The sequence below is a fragment of the Rhinolophus sinicus genome, chromosome 3 (genome assembly GCF_057876585.1).
Source record: "Rhinolophus sinicus isolate RSI-liver-muscle chromosome 3, RSI-T2T, whole genome shotgun sequence".
Lineage (NCBI taxonomy): Eukaryota > Metazoa > Chordata > Mammalia > Chiroptera > Rhinolophidae > Rhinolophus > Rhinolophus sinicus.
Window position 1 is genome coordinate 104,510,977 of NC_142503.1, and position 16,306 is coordinate 104,527,282.

Below are 16,306 nucleotides of genomic sequence, written 5' to 3' on the forward strand. Positions count from 1 at the left end.
TGGGTCTGTCTTTGAAAAGGATGAGGTTTGTCTGAGCATCATCCTTCATCAGGAATTAGGAAGTGGAGATTGCCCTGCACAAAAAGGGCCGTAGCTGACTTGCGTTGAGTTGGATGGTGCTCAGCTTTGTTTGGGGGGTTGAGGTGAGGGAGGCTAAGGAAGAGAAAGATGGAGAGAAGCCATGGGAGATGGGGTGCCATCCGGAGGGAAGCTGGGTGGTTGAGTCCTGCGGGAGATTTTTCCCCTAGCTGGAATTCATTGCACCTGGGCTCTGACTCGAGTGGAAACCCCACGGAGCCCAGAACCATGCTCATTCCTTCTGTGTCCTCAGGAGAGTCGTGGCCGCATTCGTTTTCCTGTCTTTGTGTTTTCACTTTTTCGTGGAGGTCTGACATAATACAGTGAAGTGCACGCATCTTATGCGCATAGCCTAAATAACTTTTATGAATTAATACATTTGTGAAGCCACCTCCCAGATCAAATAGAGAACATCTGGAGCACACTAGGAGACTCCCTGGGGTCCCTTCTCAGTCACCCCACCTCCCGCCCCAGGGGTAGCCGCTATTCCAACTTGTGTCACCACCGGTTAGTCTGACCTGTTCTGGAACTTTGTATAAGTGGAACTTGAGCCTGGCTTCTTCAATTTTTATGTCTGAAATTTACCCATGTTGTCACATATATTGGTAGTTCATTCTCTTTTATTTCTGTTTTCCATCATATGAATATGCCACGATTGATTAATCCATTTGAATTTCAAGGTACAGTTTGGGGCTATTATGAATAAAGCTGCTATGAATATTATATCTTTTGGTGGACATTTCTGCTAGGTACACACACCTCCAACTGGAATTGCTGGGTCACAGGGCAGGTGAGTGTTTCACTTCAGTAGATGGTTCTCCACAGTGACTGCACCAGCTTACTTCTGCTTCCATTAGTTTTTGAACATATCACAGAGGAGTTTTTCCATTGGAGTATTCCCGATGGTCTTGCGGAAAAAGAGGAGCTCCACGCGTTCAGAAGCGATAAACCTCAAAGACGGGAGGAGCAGGAGCAATTTCCCAAACCTGAACAGGAGAGGGGATGCCATCAGTTGTATTATCAGCTCTGAGCATGAGTCCTGGGGGCAGCAGCCTGGCTGAAGGAGAGGAGAGGGGAGAGGGACCCAGGGGAGGAGGCAGAATTTTGAGGAAAGGCCCCACTTACTAGAGGGCTTGCCACCACCCATCCGGGACCTGTTGTGGCCCCCCCCTCCAAATGTTTATTTGAGTGCAATGAAAATATGAATAAATATTGTTTATTATGTGTAGAGATGAGAAGTGCTTTATAGTAATAATACATGTGATGTGACTATTAATCATATATGTGATTATTGTGATAAATGTATGATGATTAATACTACAAAGACTGCCAAAAAATGTATACACATCTTAAGGAAAAAACTGTATTAATTGTAATACTCAATATATACTGATAACAAAAATGGATACAAGTCACGTTTGACATCTGCAATTACAAAGGGGCTCAAAGTGTTTCCCATCAGCGTCCAGACACTTCTGATGATGGCAAACTACTGCTTGAGCATAGATAACAAATCATAAAATGTGTATATGTTTTCTGGCACCCCTGGTATATATATTTGAATATGAATATAAATTCCCTTCTGTAAGCTACCTCGGATGATAGAGGAACCATAAGTGAAAACGTTCTGAAGTGGAAGCATAGTTTTTGTGGCTGAGATGCTCACCCAGAAAATAAGAAATTGTTGTGTTAAAAACCATTTGCCGAGGCAGGGGTCCCCAGGGCAGAGCCGGTGGGTGGTGAAGCCCCGAGTGACAGATGGGGGAGAGCCCCTTCCTTGGGTGGGAGCCCCGATGACAAGGAGACCCCTCCAAAGCAAGGCCCTGCTCACCCACCCCACCATGGAGGCCCGCCCCCACCCCCAATCCCAGGGCTCGCTTCCTCTAATGAGTGCAAGTAAGTGGCACGAGCAGTTGTACACTCCTCTGGTGCCTCCCCCTCTTCTGTGTGGGGAGGAACCCCTTCTGAGGAGGTTCAGGAAGAAGTAACTGTAAAGTCCAGGATAGACATTGTTTTTCCACACTGTGGTAATTGATCCACTAGTGGGTCTGAAATGAAATGTCATGGGTTACAGCCAGTCTTTTAGAAACAATACAAGTATCAGACCAAATTATGCAAAGTAAGGTATTGTTTGGTGGGGCTTCATTTTAGTGTCTGTTGGGTTACCATGGAAATTGCATTGCTTCCTGAGTCTTGCTGGTTTTAAAAACTGAAATAGGCTGGCTTAGAGAACCCACGTATCTCTCAGCACTCCGGTCTGCCTGTAGCTGGGGGTGCTGTAGAACGGACACAGGAAATCTTAATCAGAATTTTGAACTTTGACACAAAACCAATATGCCAGGACGTCTCTGGGAGGTGAACCCGACAGGAACTTAGCCGAGGAGTTCTGCGGGGTGCCATCAGCAATGACCGTTCTTAGGCTGCTCTGTCAGCTCTTCAGTCGTGTTCTCCCCACGCTCATGAGCAGCAGAAATCTTTCTGTGCCACCGAGGTATATTCCTAGTACCCCCTGGCTCTTTTCAAGGGAAATTCCCTCTTCTTGTGACCATTTCTCAGATTAGAGGTGATGTGAGATTGTGCACGTTAGCTTACTTCTTCAGAAAGAGCTGGAGCCCCCGGAGCACGCAGATGACATGATCCAAAATAGCCAGAAGACGCTGGAGCCAACTGGCCCGACCCTGACAGGCTCCACTGTACCTGCGGGGGCTGAGCCCAGCTGGCGTCCCCGGGCCCTGGCTCTGGCCCCACCCTCCCCACACTGCACTCTCAGTTCCCCTCACCCAGCCGGCTGGGCATCGTCCCGCACATGGCTTACGCAGTATTATGTATTCCCGAGAGAGGCCCCTCTGCACACCCATTGGCCCTTGTCATGTTCCCTCAGAACTTGCCTCCTGATACTCCTGTTTATTTCAGGACCACCTCTTCTCCCAAATAGCTCCTCTTCCCTTGCATCCACCCAAGTGCCAACTCGGACCATTCCCACTCCTGGAGGCCCTTGGATCTGTCATCTCCTTTCCATTCCCGAGGAGCTGACTCCAGGGACTCCCCTGGGTGACGGCAGCATCTCTGCACTTGCTGCCACGTCATCCAGCTCTGTGTACAACACCCTCCTGCGCAAACCTGCGCCAGCTCTTCTCTGCCCACCAAATCAGGTATGGCCTAGGCTGGCATTCAAAGTCCTGAACTCGTCCCCGAGTGCCATTCTGGTTAATCTCCCACCTTCTCATGGGCAGCAGTCTGTTGTTCCTTCCAAACTGGGCCCCTGTCCTAAGAACACATCTAAGTTTCTCTTTCCCTCTCCGTCCCCTGCCTTTGTAAATGATGATTCTCTGCTTTAAGATCTGCCCTGCGCTTCCTTCCAAGTCCAGCCCCTCCCCCACAGGTCCTGTCAGTTCTGCTGTCCCTCCCACCCCACACCTAGGGGGTCTGTCTCCTTTGGACACATGCGGCCCCCGTACCTGACCAGGGCAGCTCTCCTCATCAGTGTGGTCACTGCCACGCATTCCTAGAAGGCAGCCCATTTTGGTCCCCGTTCCTGGGCCTGGCCCTGTACCTGGCACACTGCAGAGGTCTCATCTGTGCTGGCCGAGCTGAGACCCTTGTCCTGTCTAATCAGTGCAGCCCTGAGGCAGAGCCAGGGAGGTGGGCCAGGGGTGAAGAAGTGACGGGATAGGTGGGCAGGGAGGCAGGTCCTCCGGTCACCTCACGGGCTGGCTGGGGTGGTGGGCTTTGCTGTGCTGGCTCAGCATCACCTGGGACTGGTCCTGCAAGGCCTCCACGTGCTCCGGATCCTTCAGGCCTCGCGTTTCTGGACAGGAGCAGCGGTGGTGAGCTCCTCTCACAGCCCACCCTGCCCCCCACAGTTACCCCTCCCGCAGGAGGGGTGCGCCCAGCCCTATGCCTCTCTCCTGCCCCCCAGGGAAGACATCTGTGCACATCTGGGCCTATATGGGGTGACGGAGAGAAAGGGAGGGGCAGGAGGAGGTCATCCCCGACCACATCTCTGGAAGGCTTAGGCCAAGAGTCAGCTACCTGGTTTGAAGAGGACCAGGGCCTTCATGCAGGCAAACTCTGTGGGATCCACGGCCAGCGCCCGGAAACGCGAGATGGTTTCCTGCAGGACTCGCATCTCCATGCTGGCCAATGCCAGCCGGCCCTGGGCGCTGCCAGCAGCCGGCACCTCAGGAGGGGCCAGCAGTGGGCAGCGGTTTAGAGGCAGAGACCACTGTACGGCTCCGAGGAGGAAGAGTTCACTCCACGCCTCTTCCAGCAGAATCACCTGTGCCCAGAGAGGGAGTGAGTGTGAGCACCGGTATGCAGCATACAGCATCCCTGGCTCAGCCTGCAGCCTCCGCCACCATCTCGGGTCCCCTAGAAAGGAAGGGCTGGTCCTGGTAGCCTGGAACGTTCCCCGAGCTCTGGGATTTGGCACCGTCGGGCCTCACTGCCTAGGCTCCAAGACACTTTGTGGGTTCCACCTGGAGCCGCGCTGGAACACTTATGAAAGCCGAGAGCTGTGGGGAGTTGGGAGGCCTCAGGGACACTCCCCATGAGCACCCTAAGTCGAGGGTACTCAGGAGATGCTGCCTGACACTGAGCTGCTGCATCCAAGCCACTGGCTCAAGGCTTGGCTCTCTTCTCGTTTATCACAACACGTTGGGCTTCTTGCCCACAAGAAGCATGGAGGGGCATCCAGAGGTGAAAAGGTTGGGCTGAAACTCAAGCCCCAACATCAGAAGCCTTTGTGCCCCTCCCCTGTCCCCCCCACCCCAGGGAGCCCAGAGCCGTCACCCACACTGTTCAGGGTGTGCAGACCACTCACTGCATACAGTGTCTGCATAACCTGAGGTTCTGTCTAGGAGGAAAGAGACCTGGAGCCAAAGCCCTGCTCTCAGTGTGTCCCTGGCCATCACTCAGCCCAACCATCACTGTGGCCCAGAGGTGTGAGCAGCCCCGACAGTCCACCCACATGTGTACCCCTGACCATCACTGACTCACAGGCGTGTGCGACCAACCGTCACCATCCCCAAGCCGCACACGCCTCCAATCATCACCTGCACAGGCGCATGTGCCCCCAGCCCCCTGGCTCGTGGGGGCTGCCTGATGGGTGTACCTGGTCCCGGAAGGGCAGGTTGGAGAACACAGGCAGGTTCTTGGCCCACTTGACGGCTGTGAAGAGCAGGCGAGCCGCTGTCTCGTGGATGCTGTCAGGTCCCCAAGGCGGTGAGGAAGGGAGCTCAGGGTCGTTGCTGGTGACATCGATGTTCTCGTCAGCTGTTGGAGGAGGGAGCTGTGATGTCAGCCTCTGCTCTTTGGCAGGCGGCAGGAGGGGCGCAGGGGCCCGGGCCTGGGGATAAAGGCTAGGGACTGACCCGGGAGCTCAGCCATCCCCCCACTTACCATCCTCTGGCTCCAGCTTAGCACAGGTTTCGGCCGTGATAAGGCTGGCCATGAAGTGGTGGTGACCTGGAGGTGTGAGGGCCCCGGGCCCCAGGGTTCTGGCTGCAGAAACAGGCAGGGGGCCCTGGGGGCTGGGCCCTCCTGGGGCCAGCGGTGCCGCCACGGGCTCCAGCTGGGGCTCCCCACCTGACTCCATGCTCTCCAGGCAGACCTGGGCTGTGCTTCGCGGCTGTCGCTCGTTCTGCACGGCTGGGGAGGCAGAAAGGGTCGGGACCCTTCCCCCAGGCATGCACCCCCATCTCTTCTGTCATGCCTCTCCAGGTTGTGTCCCCGACTCACCATCCTGGTTCATACCCGCCTGCAAGCACTTCTTCAGCCGGCAGGCCTGACACTGGTTCCTGTGAGCCTTGTCCACTGGGCACATGCCTGCCCCCACCTGGCACCTGCAGGTGGAGGGAGCCCCAGGCGTCAGTGTACCTCCAAGACCCTGGACCGCGAGCTTCGGGCATGTTCGCCCTAATCACCTCGTCCCCATTCAGGGACCCAGCAGGGCTGTGTGTGTGTTTCAGGGGTCCTGCCCTCCCTCACCTATAGATGAGCCTCCGCCTCACGCTCCTCTTGAAGAAGCCGCTGCAGCCGTTGCAGGCGTAGATGCCATAATGCTTCCCACTGCTGGTGTCCCCACACACGCGGCACTGGATGGAGGGGCCCCCGCCTGAGGGACAGGAGCGACGCTGGGCAGGGTGGGGTTGCACACCCCTCTCACTGCCCCAGGGACCCCTCTACCCCTCATTTCCTTCCCATCTGGAAAAGGGTCTCCTTTAGCATACGCCCCTCACCCCCCCCTTAACTTTTGCCCTCTCACCTCCCTCTACCTGTATAGCAGCTCTCTGCCTCCACCTCCCACCTCCCATTCCCTCTGTCTGCAGGTGGCCTCAGGCTCCATCATCCCATAAAAACATCTGGACAACACCACTGCGACGTCTGTCCACTGACAAACCCTCAGGGCGCTCTCTCTTCTTCCCTTCCTATCAGCTCAGCTGTCCTGTCCTGGCTCTCTGACCCCCATGTGTCTAGGATTCTGGGTTTGCCAGCAGGTTCCCTCACACTTGCCCACAGCTCTCGGGCTGGGCCAGTTACTTTGGCTGCTGTCGTGGTGCACACTTCGCTCCCCAAGGCCAGGACACTATGTCTGGGAAAGCCATACCTGTCTGCTCCTCCCCCAGGCCCCATCCGCCTGGAGTCTCCTTCCTGGAGGCAGCCACAGCCGTCGGCGCAGCTGCAGCCATGTTGGAGCTTGTGGGCGCTGCTGGCTGAGTCCTGGCAGGTCCCAGGGCAGCGTCCGCCTTCCTGCCTGAAGGAAACCTCCCGAGACACTGAGCCAGTCAGCCCCTGCCTTCCTGTCTCTACCTCTGTCCCTCTATTTGTGTCCCTGTCCCCCCTCTCTCTCTACTTCTCCCTTCTCCTGGCCCTGTGATCTCCGTCTGTCTCTCTCTCCCTGTCCCCTCTGTCTAAACTCAGGAGCCGCCCTGACTCCCCCTCACAGCAGCGGCTCTGGCCCAAGGAGCTTTCTCCCAGGGCAGCAGGCTGGACGCTGACTGGGCACCGCTTATGATCTTCTTAATCTTTACTGTCTCCACAGGGGACCAAGCGGCCACACCCGCAGCGTTACCAAGGTGCCCCCGGAGCTGGTCTGTCTGTCCTGCTGCCCTGCACCAACCCCCAGGCTGCCCAGTGCTCTCAAGCTGGTCTCCATCCAATGCCAAATCGTGAAGGCAGGTGAGGCAGGTGTGGGCTCCACTACCTCCAGGACTTGACTCTTTCTGAGCTGTTAAGTATGCTTCCAGGGACAAGTGTGTGTGCTTGTGTGGCTCTGCTCAGCTGATGCTCACTGTGGGGCCTGGGTACGTCCAGCTCTCTGCCCCAGTCGTTCTCCCCACTCCCTTGATACGGGGCTGCTTAGGGCCCAGGATTTGAGGTTCCTGACCCTTTGGAAAGGTTAGCATTCCCCAGACCCCTGGCACAGAGGCAGCTCCCATCACACTTGGGAATGGGTCCAGTGTAGGGTCTGAGGCTGGCCTGCAGGCGGGGGGGGCGGGGGCAATGTGGGGGGCGGTCTCCTTCAGGCATATGAGGCAGCAGGAGAGGAGCTGCCAGGTGTTTTTCTCACCCATCTGGAGAGCTGAGCCTGCAGGACAAGAGGGGTGAGGACACAGGCCCTGAGCCTGGCTACAGGCGATCAGGTGGCCTCCTCTACTTTCCCTGACCTGGCCTTAGAGTCCTAGGTTGTCCCCACACCCAGTCTTCCCAGCTCAGTGATGGTTCTGAGGAGCAGGTGGAGTCTGCCACCTTGGATCAAGCACCAGACCCCAGAGGGAGGGTGGAGAGAGAGCAGAGACAGACCCAAGTTCAAATTCCTGCTCCCTCACAGGCCAGCCATGCAGCCCTGAGCAGTGATTTTAACCCTTCTTAACAGGAAGTATGTACAAAAGTACATGTCATTAGTATAGTTGGGGACACTAAGGTAATTCTCGAAGTGTTTCATGCCTGGTACTTAGTAAGAGTGTAATACGTGATGGAGGCTGTCGTTATTATTACATCTCAGGGTTATTGAGAGCATCCTGGAGTAAATAGCCTTTCCTTTCCCTGCGCCTGGGCCCACCCACCCCCACCCCATGCCCAGAATGGAGCAGAAAGCCCCGGTTGGTCTGGAGGGGCCCACCCACCCTCGGCAGACCTGAGCTCACCGACCTGAGCTCACCTCTGGGGTGAGCCTGGGCCAGGGGTAAGCTCAGTCTGAGAGCCCGAGGGGGAGGGGCACAGTGTGAAGCTTCCGGGAGGATCATGGAGTTAAGGGGACAGAGGTGGGGCAGGGCCCTGGTAAGTGGGGTTAACGCTCACTGTGACAGGGAAGCACTATTGGGGATTTGGAAAGTCAGCTCCAGGGACTTTGCAGGATTATGTGCTCTCTGGGGCCTCAGAAGACCGAGGCCACTGGGCGGAGGCCTCTCCCCGACGTCCTGTGCCTCTGTCCTCACCCCTCCACCCCGTCCTCCAGCCAGGTGGCCTCTCAGCGTCTTCCACTGCAAGGCCTACAGCTCCACCTCACCTCCAAGCCGAGGGCGTCTCCCTTGAACTTGGGTGACTGGTCTCTCCTTCTCAAAGCTCCTCTTTCCTGCTTCTTCGGGAGCACAGGTCTTCCCTGTCTGCCCCCTGCTTGGAACATGTCATCTCCGTCGTGTGCCCCAGAGGTGGGCCCAGCGGACCTTTGCACGCCCTCCTTGGTCGCTCTCGCACACATGCACAGCCTCCAGGACAACTTCACACCACATTCCTGCCTGGGGCTTTGCCCCGAGCTTCCAGCCACAGACCCACCTGGAGTCCTGTTGTGGCGACCACCTCCCATCAGGTTATCTGCACAGAAACAGGCACCGAAGCCCACGAAGAGGGAGGGAGGGACGCCTGTCCCACTGGTGCGCTGAAAGGAAAGCGCCTAAGGCTGAGCTGAGGGCCTCCAACCCTGGAGGTCTGGGAGGAGGAAGTGCTCGCTGGCTGAGGAGCTGAGAGGGAGAATCAGGACAGCGTGGGCCAAGGGAGCAAGGGAAGGGGTGGATTCCAGGCTGGAGGCATCGAGCAGGTCAAGCGTCTTGTAAGGTCACTTGTATCACTAACAAGAACAGGAAAGCATGTGAGGAGAGTGCTTACACAAATACTTGCAATATGGTGTCCAAATCTCACACAAGCCTCTGAAGAAGTTGTTCTTATCAGCCTCAACTCACAGATGAGGAAACTGAGCCTCAGAGAGGTGAAGCAATTTGCTTCAGGACACACAGCTACTGAGTGGTGGGGGAGACTGGGGAGAGAGATGGGATTCAAACTTACATCTGATCCCAAACTCCTGCTTTCCACCAAGGTGCTCTCCAGGGGGACTCGGAGCGTCTCCTTGGCTGCAGCAGCAGGAGGTAGCTGGAGCCTTGGGTTGTTCTAGGGCTCTGCGTGAAGGGGACCGGAAGCAGAGCACTTGCTGAGGAGGGAAAGAGAGGGGCTAAGGGCTCTGCAGGAAGGGTGACATTAAGAAAAGTCTTTTTTTTTTTTTTTTTTTTCCAGTCGGGGAGATATTATTTAAATAAAAATATTTAAGAAAAGGAGTTCCTTTTAAAATGAGAGACAGAAGGAAAATATCCAGAGAGAGTGAGGGCTATGTGAGCAAGCCTGAGGGGGTGGCAGAGTACGTGTAGGGGGCCGGCTTTGGCCAGGGCAGGGACCCCCTGGAAGGAATCAGAGAGGCCAGGGCTGCAGGGGCAGACACGGACCAGACGTCTGCTCTCCGACAGTGGCTCTGCCTTGTCCTGGCCATGTGAGCCTGGGCACGTTGTTCCGCGCCTCTGTGTCAGTTTTATTACCTCTAAACTGGGTCTACTGCTGTCCCCTTGGGGGTTGTGCTGGCATTAGAGTGACACTAACAGGGGTATCACAGTCTGCGATGACAAGAAGGGGGAGGTGGGTGGAAGGAGGCCACAGGGCAGAGGTTGGAGGTGACCACAGTCACCTGGGGAAGGGACGCAGAGAGGGACTTCGGGGCAGGCCCTGAGGCCCTGCTGAGGTCAAAGACCGTGACTTTCCAGGTGGGCAGTGTGGGCAGGTATGGGACTTTCCCTGAAGCTCTCAGCAGGGAGGCAAATACCGGGAGCAGGTAGACCCCAGGAGCACCCCCAGCCTAGTTCCTTCCAGCAAGTGCGTGGGAAGGGCCTGGGGAAGGCGCTGGAGGCATCGGGAAGGGCCTTCCAGGTAAAGAGGAAAAGGAGAGGGCTCAGCTCCCGGCTGGTCTTCTCTCTGCTCTTCTCCGTCTGCGCTGCTGGCCTGCCCTTCCTGCTCTAGCTGCCCAGTCCCCTCTGCCCTTCTGGGCCTGTCCAGGGCTCACCTCCCCCAGGCCGCCTGCCCTGATTGCTCAGCCCACCCGCTGTCCCTCTAGAGGTGCCTCCAGGGCCAGACCTTGTCCTTAATGCTGAGCCTCACTCCACGCCAACTCCCTCTCCTCAGTCCAGATGGAAGACTCCAGGACGGGGTCACCACTTCAGGTCAGCTGGGCAGGAGGCTCACAAGGCACTTACTGCACCAGGAGTCTTTTTTTAACTTGTCTGTATTTTCTTGAGATTCTTACAGTGAGTATGTATTAGAGTGGTAAACAAATAAGTCCATCGAGATAAAGGACACCTGCAGGGTTTGACCTGCCTATTCTTACTCTGTTTGTTTTGACTTTATTCTGTCGACCTCTTATGTCATTTTGATCCCAGCCAAGCTCCTCTCTCCCCCTGGCGCTGGGTTCTTTAGCAGGTCAGGCCCAGCGAGAGCCCTGACTGTGCAGTGGGAAAGGGTGACAGCCCAGCAGGACTCGGGCAGGGGGGAGTCTCCCGATCTGTGACCACCAGCTGCTGGGGCAGACGTCAAAGGCTTACTCAGCCCAAAGCCCTGAATCTGCTGAGGAAGCTGTCAGAGGCCACCTTATCACTAATACAATTATTCCCCCAGTGGACAGGTCAGCAACTTCCTTTGAACTCCCTGGAGGTCTGGGACAGGGTGAGGGCAGGGCTGGGGGGCTGGGGCGGAGGGAGCAGCGGGAGGTGTGTGATAAAGGCTGCAAGACTGCTCTCCCTCTGGACACTTAAGACCTGGCAGGTAAAGCCACCTGCCCCAGCTGGTGTAGGGCCTGTCACACCCTGGGTCACAGGCCATAGGCCTGAGAGATGACCTGGGTTCTGTAAGGCAGGAGGGAGTGGCTCCTGGGGTGACCCAGCTGCCAGTCAGGCTGTCTGGGCTTATCGGCCATGGCACCCATTCCAGCAGCTGCCAGCTTCTGATTTAAGGCAAGCCTCGTTCACAGCATTCAGTCCTGGAAACGTAGCTTCTGGGATTTCTTAAAAATTTCCATCCCCGCCACCTCCCACCCCCCCACACAAGGGTCTTCACTGTCTCTGAGAAAGGATAGTGAGTGGGGAGCCCACGGGCCCTGGGGCTCAGGGTCCAGCAACTGAACTTCTAGGAAGTCTTTCCACGGAAAATACCACAAAGATTTCATGATAAGTAGAGCTGTTTCCTGCAGCCATTCAGGAGAACACCCATGTGCAGACAACAGGCTAAATAAAGTGTGCACCAACCACCCTGCCGTGGGGTGCGGTGTAGCCACTGCAAGGGGTGGGTTTCTGTACTCGTTTACATGGAAACAGGCCCACAGTGTTTCAGCGTCAAAGCCAGCGACAGCAGCACGGACATGTGGTTTCTTGGGTCTCGGGAATTTCTGGTCCAAGACCACGGTCCTCCTTTCTCCCTGGCATGGCCTAAATTAATGAGGAGGTTGTTTTCCTAGAGCAATGAGAGGAAGATTCGGGACTCCAAGAGGCAGACACCAGCATGAAAGTTTCTCAACAAAGCCTCTTTATTTTCTTTTCAAGATAACATTTAGAAATAATCAGATATTCCCCCACAACACACTATACAGTTTTCCCAGCCCTTGGCTGGTGAAGTCCTTCCAGAATCGTTTTAAAGGTCTGAGCCGAAGGGCAGAGGCTCCCGTGCCTTGTCCTAGGCTGAGCAGACAAAAGGCTGTCTGTCCAGGGCACATCTGATCCGTGTCACGTTGGGGCTGACCCCCTTCGTCCTTTGTGTCCAGGTGACTAAGTGAACAGTATCTGTTTTGATGTTTCCTTCCTGCCTTTGCTCTCCCAGGTGGGTCTTCATTCTCCCCCAGAGCTGGAAGACGCCACAGGCAGAAACTCACCACACACAGAAATGTTTCTGTTTTGTTTGAATGTTTAATAATGAATATGTATTACAGTTACGATCAGGATAAAATAAAGCTCTTTTCAATGAAAAAAAAAAGAGAAATGGCTAACTAGACATATTAGCAGTAATAATAACAACAAGAAATATTTATGAAGAAATTGTTAAGTGTTTATATGTGTGAAAATGAAAGGTTTCTCAGGCTCCTCATTTCTCTGTCATCACTGGTTGGGGGGTGGGGGGGCAGCCGACCTTGCCCAGCTGCTCAGGCGGGGCCTTGGCCAGTCAGAACAACTGCAGCCGCCAGGGGGAGGCCTGGTCCCAGAGGCGCAGCCACCCCTCTGTCTATGCCAGGTCTGAACACGTCAGTGTGGACTGGGAAGCTCTGGAAGAAGGGGGGAAGGAAGAGGCGGGGAGGAGTGGGGGCCGGGGCATGCTGCTTGGAAACCGGGACAGAGTGTCTTAAAAGCTTAACTGGTACAACCACACCAGTGTATTCTAGCTGACAGACCCTCCTGGTAATAATATTTATTATCTAGAAATGAAATAGCCTAAGGCAGGGCCTTTCAACTTGGGCACTATTGACATTTTAATCTGTCTTTGATAGGGACGCCTGTCCTGGGCACTGCAGGGTGTTTAGCAGCATCCTGGTCTCTACCCACTAGATGCCAGGAGCACCCTTTCTCCCCAATTGTGACAACCAAAAATACCTCCCGATGTTGCCTTATGTCCCCCTCCCCCCAGGGGCACAATCGCCCTTGGTGGAGAACCGCTGTCCTAAGCCATGTTGTTTCCTGCCTTCCTGGAGACAGTTCACCAAGTCTGATTTCACAGGTGCGGGAAGCTCTGCCCACGACAAATGTCCGTGAGGAGCCCCAGGCTGTCAGGTGGGTGACATTACATCCTGTCTCACGGGTATGCACTCAGGAACTATCTGGAAGGAAGGCTCTAAGCGTCAACAGAGGTTTTTCAGAAAGAGAATTTTACTATTTTATTTTCTTCTTTATATTTTTCTGTTTTTCAATGTTTAATAATGAACACGTATTATGATTGTAATCAAGATAAGGCTTTTTGTGTTTTTAAAAGAGAGTGGCTAATTTGAAATAACTACAACCAATAATAATGATAGGAAATATTTATTAAGAAATTAGGATGTGGAAGACACATTTCTAAGTGTTTATATATGTCAACTCATGTAATCTTCACAACAGCATTACCAGAGGCGTATTATTATTATCATCCATTACAGAGACTGACAGAGGTCACCCAATGTCACACAGCCAGTATGTAGGTGACAAGCGACGTGGGACTCAAACCCAGGCAGATAATTGGGTTACTTCAGGCAAATGTATCTGCCCGAGAGTAAGGGGGGAGGGGAGGACATGTTAAAAACAACAACACCTTTATACATTTAATAAAGAAAATCTCCACACACATTCTGTCTCCAGGTAGGTGGCAAGGAGAAAGCCGACGCTCTGAGCTGTGGCGAGCCACCTTGAGCCAGCATTTCTGTTCTGGTTTTCAATGTGATGCAGATTCTTAGAGTCAAACTTCAATAAAACTTACAGAGAAAGGGAAAGGAGTGACCTCTTTGTACGGACCTTCTGATACCGTGCTAAGGTCTGGCTGCCGCCGCTTCAAAGTTGAAAATCCAGACACAAGGTTGGTGGAAAGAAAAGCAGGTTTACATTCCAAACGCCAGCATCTGGGAGGATGGCAGACTCCTGTCCAAAGCCCACCGCCCCGTCCTAGGCCAGGCAGAAGGTTTGACAGGTGCACAAGGGGAACAAAGGGTAGGCAGTGGGTCAGGCAGGTCCGAGGGGGGACATCCTACCTGGGGTCTGGTCTGTTTGAAGATAAGGTTATCTCTGGACTCCGGACTGGACTGGCCCCTGTGGCCTGGGCTTTATGTGACTCTGGTGTCTGGGAGCCTGAGGATTAAGAAATCGCTCTTTTCAGGTTAGGATTCTGTTGATTAAATAGATTAACGAGGTATGGGTAGCCTTGAGAAAGGGAATAAAAGAGTTCTTCAGTTAATCAGTGAAGGGAGAAACAAAGAGGAAATAGCTGAATATCAGGGCGGATCTAACTGCAAACAAACTCAGTCTAACTACCCGTGGCCAGACAATGAGTTATGCGGTGAGTCAAGCTGCAAACTAGCTAAGTCTAATTATGTTACTGATTTACTGAATTCCATCCTTATACTACTTTGTTTTCTATATTTGCTTTTAGGGAACAGCTCTGGGGTTGCACCGGGTCTGACTGACTGGGAGTTGCTCATAGGTATTGTGGGCACAGAGCCAGGAGTGCAGTTTCCAGGCTCTCGGCCTCACATAGAAAGGTGCTGGCTCAGGTAGTAAATGGCCATCAACTGTGATTGGATGGCCATCAGCTGTAACCAGTGAGCCGTTGGCCACTGATATAACTGCTGTGGCTCCGCTAGCAGAAAAATGGGGGCTAGCAAGGGTATATCATGGATTGCGGATTGTGTGGCTCCTGCCTCCTGTGTCTCCAACCCAGCTGCCAGCGAGACTATAGTGGTGTGACTCCCCTATCTATGGCTCCGTGGGTGCTCCTTTTTGGCCTCACCATGTCCTGTGTTCTTGTGTGGGGAGCGGGAGCTGAGACTCCGCAGGCCGCCCCGCACGACAGGTATGCAACAAGTGTGTACATACGAATATGTGTGTGCATGTGTGTAGGTGTGAGTGGGGAGGCTCCAATTGTCCCGTGACAAAAGTGGGCTAACACGTGCTGCATCGACACAAAGATGCCAGCTCTGCCTGTGTCTGTTGTGGTTTATTCTTGAGGTCCCAGACAATATCATGACAGCTGCACCAGCTTACAGAAATTGCCCAGATGGAACTGGTCAGGTGAGCAGTTTTCAAATGTCACCTCTGGCGTATTTTCCTTCCTGACTTTTGATATCGAAGGAACCTGTGTTTTCTGACATCCTTTATTAGCTACATTTATTAATTTGGTGAAAATGCTCAATTGAGGCAACAAATATCCAGTGCCTCTCCACAGAGATGAAAGATACGTCATTTAGAATGACATTGTAGAAAATGCATATGCTCAAAGCAATTCTCCCTAAGATGTGACAGTACAGGAGGGGTCTCGGCAGAATGGCTGGCTGCCCATCTTTCCAGCTGGGCTGCCCTTCTCCCTCTCTCTGTTCTGTGCTCTGGATGCAAAGGTCTCCTGGAACCCTGAATACAACAAACTCCCTCCAAATGCATGAAATTTGCATAAGCTAATTCTGCTTCCTAGTTGTTTCCAAGGGGGTTTGGAAGACCTGCTCTTTAATAGAATTTCTTACACAAACTCTACACCATGACATGCCAAGATGTTGGTTTCAGTCACTATGCATTGGAAATAGTTAAATATTTTTTAAATCTAATAAATTATGACACATTTCCAAGATGGCTATCTTTCAGCCATTGAAGGGGGTTATATAGAAAAATGCTATGATGAAATAACAAAGTACAAAATATTATGAACACGATGGCATTTGTAAATGAAAACAAAAACATTTCTGTTAAGTCAGAGGCATTGTGGCTGATCATAAATTTAATATATTTAAATTTATTAATATATTTGATATAGTATAATGTTTCATATAAATGTGTTATTGTTTTTACTGATCTTTTATGTTTTTATACTGTTTCATCACCATGAAGAATAGTCTATCATTTATGTATTTATTTGACAGTCTGTTTTCAAAGGTAACTTCTCACTAAGTCTGTGATCGATTATTTTATTCCCAGATATAATCTTAAGGTGAGACTCCCAAATAAGACATTGAAATTTAATATAACTTTTCTGGAACTCTGAAGTTATTTCAAAAATAAAATGTTTAAAAACTAAGTCAACTGTTTAAACACAAATACTCTATGCCTGATTTCAGGATTGCAATAACTTGTTTCCACGTGTCTTTAGATCTAAAGCACGGCCATGATAACTAAATGCAATTTTACAGTATTGCTAGGTCATAGAGTGTCCTGGATGAAAGGATTTGGAGATAATGCGTCCCAATCTCCTTATGTCATGAATG

General features: G+C 52.9%; 1 protein-coding gene across 1 annotated transcript; it reads right to left on the reverse strand.

The window, feature by feature from the left end:
• Positions 1 to 530: 530 nt before the first annotated feature.
• On the reverse strand, positions 531 to 6,782 carry NR2E3 (nuclear receptor subfamily 2 group E member 3). The gene is made up of 8 exons (XM_019735929.3): positions 6,686 to 6,782; positions 6,067 to 6,193; positions 5,818 to 5,921; positions 5,479 to 5,727; positions 5,192 to 5,352; positions 4,111 to 4,357; positions 3,781 to 3,886; positions 531 to 1,064 (listed from the first exon to the last, which is right to left on the reverse strand). The coding sequence occupies exons 1-8, from the start codon at positions 6,765 to 6,767 to the stop codon at positions 932 to 934; spliced, it is 1,209 nt and encodes a 402-aa protein (XP_019591488.3). The 5' UTR covers positions 6,768 to 6,782; the 3' UTR covers positions 531 to 931.
• Between the last annotated feature and the right edge of the window lie 9,524 nt (positions 6,783 to 16,306).